Source organism: Corylus avellana, chromosome 5 (assembly GCF_965113065.1).
Source record: "Corylus avellana chromosome 5, dhCorAvel1.hap1.2, whole genome shotgun sequence".
In the NCBI taxonomy this organism is placed as follows: Eukaryota; Viridiplantae; Streptophyta; class Magnoliopsida; order Fagales; family Betulaceae; genus Corylus; species Corylus avellana.
Genome location: NC_142494.1, coordinates 21809345 through 21815781, shown reverse-complemented (window position 1 = coordinate 21815781; position 6437 = coordinate 21809345). Strand labels below are relative to the sequence as shown.

The following is a 6437-nucleotide window of genomic DNA, read 5'->3' as shown; positions in this document are numbered from 1 at the left end:
TAAATTTTAATTACATTTACATAAGAGAACCATTGATAAACAACAAATAAACAAACACACATATAAATAAGTAATTATGGAATAAATTATATACAGCGAAAGTGTTTACTTTGATTATAAACACTACCCAATTTTAAAAAAAAAACATATATTTTTTGAAATTTTTTATAGGCTAATTTTATATGAATCTTGTAATATTATATAAGTAGCAAATAGTGATTGGTGAGTGATGCAACCAAAATAATATATCATTTTTGCCTTGTTTACTAATTAGAGAAAATAAGATGGTTACCAATAATTCAATAAAAAACTTTAGAGTATTAAAAAAAAAAAAAAAGACACTGATTTTTAAAAGACCAAATGAGTCTCTCTTAATAATTTTTTTTTTGTTTTTAATGACAAATGTATAGAGACCATTTTCAAAATTGTCCTTTAATTATATATATATAAAGTTGAAAGGCTTGTGGGGGCCATAGCTAGGTCTTAATGTGGCTCTGCCAATGACAACTTATATGTATTAAAATTACCTTTTAAATTCTTTAATGCAATTTTAAATATGCTCTTAAAGTGTGTTTGACACTAATTGTGTCGGACCAACCTTAGAGATATTAGCCATTGTTGATAGTTTGGTTCGACGTGATCGAAGGTTGATTTACACTATTTACACCAACTTTTTTTTTTTTTTTTGACATGTCCGTACAAGGAGGGGGAAAGGGAGATTCGAACTAATGACCTACACTTCATTAAGCGTGGTTCTAGCCGATCGACCTACCTCTTGGGGACACTATTTACACCAACTACCATGACATTAGTTGTCGAGTGGATGCCTAAAAATGATGTAATGAAAGTGAGTAAAACAAGATCATAACTAATAATTTTAAAGTGAATACAATGTTTTGACACAATAATTTTGCCAAGAAACGAAGAGAAGCATGAGAGAGCATGAGATTATCGCGTGAAAGGGTTAGAGACATGATTACTCAAGAAAATGATTTATATCATTTTTCAATTACACAATATTATTTGCAATAAAACTTTAAGAGAAATGTTATTTAATGGTCTCCCAACATTCTTATAGTATTTTTCAATTTTTATTTATTTTTAATTAAAATTGATCAAGGAATTAAACATATTAATCAGCTGAAAATGCTAAATAACATATCTAAACTTTAAACTAAAATTCTTTTATGGGGACATGTAAAAAAAAAAAAAGAAGTTGCGGAAAAGTGAAAAAAGCCCAAGCTGCGGCCCAACTAACCTCAAACAATTGGGCCAATAGGGGTTAAAAGAGACAGAAAGAAAATCAGCTAGGGTTTCACTAGCTTTCTTCCCTGCACAGTTCTTACACTTATAAACGCAAGAAACACCGACAGAGCTTCTCGTGTCCGAGCGATAGAGAGAGACACACACGCAAAAGGTTCAGCTCCATTTCGTCGGCGGCGCTGTAAGGTTACCACACTTTCTCATTCACTTTCGTTGCCATCGTTTGTGTTAAATTTTTCTATCTATCTCTGCCGCTCTGTTTGGTTGCTGAGAAAACTGTTGGTGGTTTTAGAAGATTTGAGCAAAAATATTTGTTTTCTGCAAATTTGTGGATATAATCGCTATGGGTTTGCGTTGGTTTTTGGATTTGATCTGTTTTTAGATATCTGGGATTTGACGCTCTCCAGAGTCATACGAATTTGTTGATGCTTCTTTGTATGGGTTCCTTAGATTAAGTTTGATTTGTCTGCTTCGATTAGCCGAGAAAAAAATTGGAAGTAAAAGAACTTTTGATTATTAACTTAGACGCACCCGATGGGACTCGAACCCACTACCGCACCTTCCACCTTGCTACAAATTTATATTTGACGAAATTATAAATATAAATTCTGAACGAATGGTAAAGCTTAAGAACTTTTTAGTAAATTTATCTTTTTCCTTGGTCGTTTATTTTCCTTTTGCTGAAGAGCTCAAACGTTATTTTTCTACCTTACGCAGCCCTTGAAGCTTTAAAGGCTCCAAAGCAAAGTACGCAACAAAACCCAAGAAGCCGAAGCAAAAGCACTAGATTCTTATTCCTGTCTTCTCGCCGTCACAGCTTCTTCTCTGTTAACTGTCTCGCTGGAACGATACAGAGAAAGAGAGAGATGGGTGCGATGGGAGAGATAGAAAAGCCGCTATTCAGAGACATAAGGCGTTATTTCTGTGAGTACTGTGGCATTTGCAGGTCCAAGAAGTCCCTTATCACCTCTCACATCCTCACACATCACAAGGTCTGCATCTGCCTCTCTCTCTGATGTGTGCTTGTTTGTATATTGAAATAGCTGTTTATTTTTTCTCTGTTTTCCTCTCTTTTAGGAAGTGATGGAGGAGAAGGGTGTTGATGAAGAAGAGAAAATAGAGGGGACAAAATCCAATACTTGCATAGAATGTGGTGCCACTTTCAAGAAACTGGCGTATTTGAAGCAACATATGCAGAGTCATTCCCTTGAGGTATTTATTTACTTGGTTTTCCTTTTCGGTTTGCGTGATTTTTAGTGTTTTTGAGATTCGGTTTAGATTTGCATATTTGAAATGATTATTTATTGGGTTGGGGTTGGCTTGGTGTGGTGTGGTTGGTTGTTGATGATCTATCTTGCGCCAACTCATAACAATCTCGGCTTTGGATTTGCTGGTTTAAAGTGATTGTATTATTGAAGTTTCATGGTATATGCCTCCTAGATTCGTGTGCGTGCGCATGTGATGATGTTTTTCCATGAGCTAGAAGATCTTTAAAGACTACAAAATTGTGCACTAATAGACTGACAGGATCAATTATCAATGGGTTTTTTGTTGTTGCTGTTTTTGTTCCTATTTAAGAAATCTAACGTGTGGTGAATTTGATGTGGAACCTGATTTTGATTTTAGTTGTCTAAACTTAACATATGTAGAAAATACAAATTCAATTGAGAGTCCATTAGCAGATAAGCTACGAGTTGCCTCATATGAGCAAAACATGGGTTTTATTAGAGGTGGGTGCATGTTCTAAGACATTGCTATGATACCACTTTATTTCCTAGCTGCTCACTGTGTTGACGGCTGTTTGCACATTGGTAATTACATTTATTTTGCTTATGGATCAATTGAAGATGAATTATTTTGCAGGAATCTTTACTTATTTGAGATGTTAAAGCGTGTAGCATTGGATCCCATACAATGAACTCCAAAATGCGAGAGGCTACATCTTAATACTTGAATGGACTAGTATCAGGTGGGAGACCTCCTGAGAAGCTCCTTCAAGTGAGCCTCAATCACGCCATGTTTCCAAGTTGAGGTTTGAAGGTTTCTTGTCATGTATATTCAGATATAGTGGATAGTTATCTTTGCAGTTCTAGTAGCTCTTGACTCTTATTTGATCTTTTTGATTTTTTTGCAGAGGCCGTATACTTGTCCAGTTGATGATTGCCATTCCAGCTACAGAAGAAAGGACCACTTGACTCGCCATCTTCTTCTGCACCAAGGAAAACTCTTCAATTGTCCAATTGAGAACTGCAACCGTGAATTTTCTTTTCAAGGCAACATGAAAAGGCATGTGAAAGAATTCCATGGCGAGGATCAGCCTCTTACTGATGCCAAATGCCAGAAGCAGTATGTCTGCCCTGAAATTGGGTGTGGGAAGGCTTTCAGATTTGCGTCGAAGTTGCGGAAGCATGAGGACTCCCATGGCAAGTTGCTCTGTTTTCTAAATTCCAATTCCTACTATAATCTTGCTTCTGGATATCTCTTTATGTCTTCTTTATTTTTGTAGCGTAGATTATCTTGTTTAGTAACATTGTTCTTGAAATGAGAAACAAGTACTATTGCTAATTTTGGAAATTTTATCAATGCACTATTTGACAAAAGCCTTTACCGCTGCAGTTAAACTAGACTCGGTGGAGGCCTTCTGTTGTGAACCTGGTTGTATGAAATATTTTTCCAATGATCTATGCCTTAAGGCCCACATCAAGTCCTGCCACCAACATATTACTTGTGAGATATGCGGGACCAAGCAGGTGAAAAGGAACATTAAGCGGCACCTCCAAATGCATGAAGCCGAAGTGTCATTGGTGAGAATCAAATGCAATCACAAGGGTTGTCTTCACACATTTTCAAATGTAAGATACAACACCATCGATATTCTCCATTTTCAGCTTATTTTCTAACATTTGTATACGTACACAACTGAATATTATGGCTTTTCAATGATATTTTTTGCACTTGTTTATATATAATCAGAAATCAAATCTCCGTCAGCATGAGAAGGCTGTGCACCTTGATCTTAAACCTTTTGCCTGTAGCTTTACTGGTTGTGGAATGAGATTCGCACACAAGCATGTGAGAGACAATCATGAAAAAACAGGGAACCATGTTTACACACCTGTAAGTTTTTTATGCTTGGATGAGTCAAAGCTATTTTGTGTGTTCATCTGGATAGACATCCTTTTCCAACATGGATAGAAAAATGACATTCATGCTTTTGGATTCGTTATTGCTTTGGGCTCAGGGGGACTTTGAAGAGTCAGATGAGCAATTTCAATCGAGGCCCAGGGGTGGGCGGAAGAGAGAGTGCCCAACTGTAGAAATGCTTATCCGAAAGAGGGTTACTCCACCATGTCAGCTGGATGAGGGTTCTGACTATTTTTCTTGGTTGCTTTCACAGAGCACTGAGGACGAGCAGTGAGTCATGTCCTCTAGTTTTGTGCGATGTGAATAGATTCTTCCAATAGAAATATATAGTTCATTGTAGATGATATGTATAGCTTATTAGCATCCTTGTAGAATCTGGTTATTACAAGTCATGATACCCTTTTGGGGGTCATTCATCTGTTGTCTGTACTCACACTAGTACTAATTAGTGAAATACAAAATGTAGCCTTAGTAGTTTCTTCAACAAACCGTTTTTTTCTCTCTTTGTTTTTGTTTGTTTTGTTTGAAAGGGAAGGAGGTTGGGTTGAGGTTTGCTCACTCGAAATTGTTTTGGCTATGAGAATTGCTTGGAAGTAGGGGTGTACACAGCCCTCAACGGTTGGTTTTTTACACCAATCCGCCTGTCACTGCCCACAGGCAGGCGATTTTTGGGGCCCTATTTGCCCGTCACATGGGGTTAGCTACTCGGATTATAAATTATTCACGCAAGAAAATGAAAACGGTAAAGATTTGTTTGTTTTAGCGTAAAATATTTTTTCTATTTTCTAATATTTGGTACAATTGAAAACCGCGATTCAACCGAACATTTTTAGTTGATAAGAAAAATCTTTTATTTTTGTAACATGGTTTCCTTTTTTATTTTATATATATATATATATATAATTTTATTTTATTTTAAATTTTTTTAAAAACATATTTAAATTACACTTTATTCTTTCAAAGTGTATGGCGATTTTCAATTTGACCTCAAATATTTTAATTTTTGTAATGTATTCCTTCAAACTTTTAAATTTTTGTAATTTGATTAATTTTATCTCAAAATTTTCATATTGCCTCTAAAATAGGGGTGCAAAAATGGCTAAATAGTCAAAGGGGTAGCTATGGTCACCCCAATATATATATTTTAATTTTTTATAAAACATAAAAAATTAGAAGCAATATGAGAATTTTGAAATAAAATTGGTCGACTCTTGAGCGTATCCAAAACTTGCTACTTCTGAAAATAACCCATAGCCCATCCGAGAGTAAGATAGAAAAAAGTCCCAACATATGATTTTTGCAATTTTGGGGGTACATTGCAAAAATTAAAATATTGAAGGTCGAATTAAAAATCGCCTCAAACTTTAAGGGATAAAGAATACTTTTCCCAATTTTTTAAGTCCGAACTTCTCTTTTTCTTCATACGTTGTCTTGACTATTTGTGGTTTTTAAAGAACACCCAAAAAAAAAAAAAAAAAAAAAGAAAAATTCATTCATCAAAAGCATTTGGGGTCGCTATACATGATACATTGATGAGCTACTAGTACGACCAGGTTTTCAAATTCTTTGTGGACTGGGGTAGGAAGATGATATTAATTAATTGCAAGTTTGACAAAAATGTTGCCCACAGTCACAGGATTCCCTTTATTTGTCCACCCATGGACCATCTACATAAAATCCACTTTCCCAACGATTTTAGATCTTAGACATTGATGGGATAATTTATAATTTGTGAAATAATTATGAGTGTATAGTTGACAAGTTATATATTATAATTATTTTACGGATCATTTACAACTTTTATTACAAAATTATTTACCGACATGTTTTTAAATGGTTTTAACAATTGTTTTTTTTTTTTTTTTTTTTTAAATGTATTTTGATTTGAATATATTTTTTTTTAATAATGTAATAATATAAAGTTGAGAAGTGTTTCCGTGAAGTCCACTTCAGCATTTCTGCCGACATACGAATAAAACATTAACATTACTGGTACGACACTCATTTCTTGATTATTTAAAATTCAGAAA

At 34.7% G+C, this 6437-nt stretch overlaps 1 protein-coding gene across 2 annotated transcripts; it reads left to right on the top strand.

Moving 5' to 3' along the window:
• Positions 1-1329: 1329 nt before the first annotated feature.
• On the top strand, positions 1330-4895 carry LOC132183176 (transcription factor IIIA). 2 transcript variants are annotated; one of them, XM_059596579.2, is made up of 7 exons: positions 1330-1444; positions 1981-2255; positions 2341-2475; positions 3398-3686; positions 3880-4115; positions 4237-4380; positions 4505-4895. In XM_059596579.2, the coding sequence occupies exons 2-7, from the start codon at positions 2130-2132 to the stop codon at positions 4679-4681; spliced, it is 1107 nt and encodes a 368-aa protein (XP_059452562.1). In that variant the 5' UTR covers positions 1330-1444; positions 1981-2129; the 3' UTR covers positions 4682-4895. The 2 variants fall into 2 exon arrangements, with proteins under 2 accessions (XP_059452562.1, XP_059452561.1); XM_059596578.2 differs by having other exon boundaries at positions 1330-1449.
• Positions 4896-6437: the final 1542 nt, after the last annotated feature.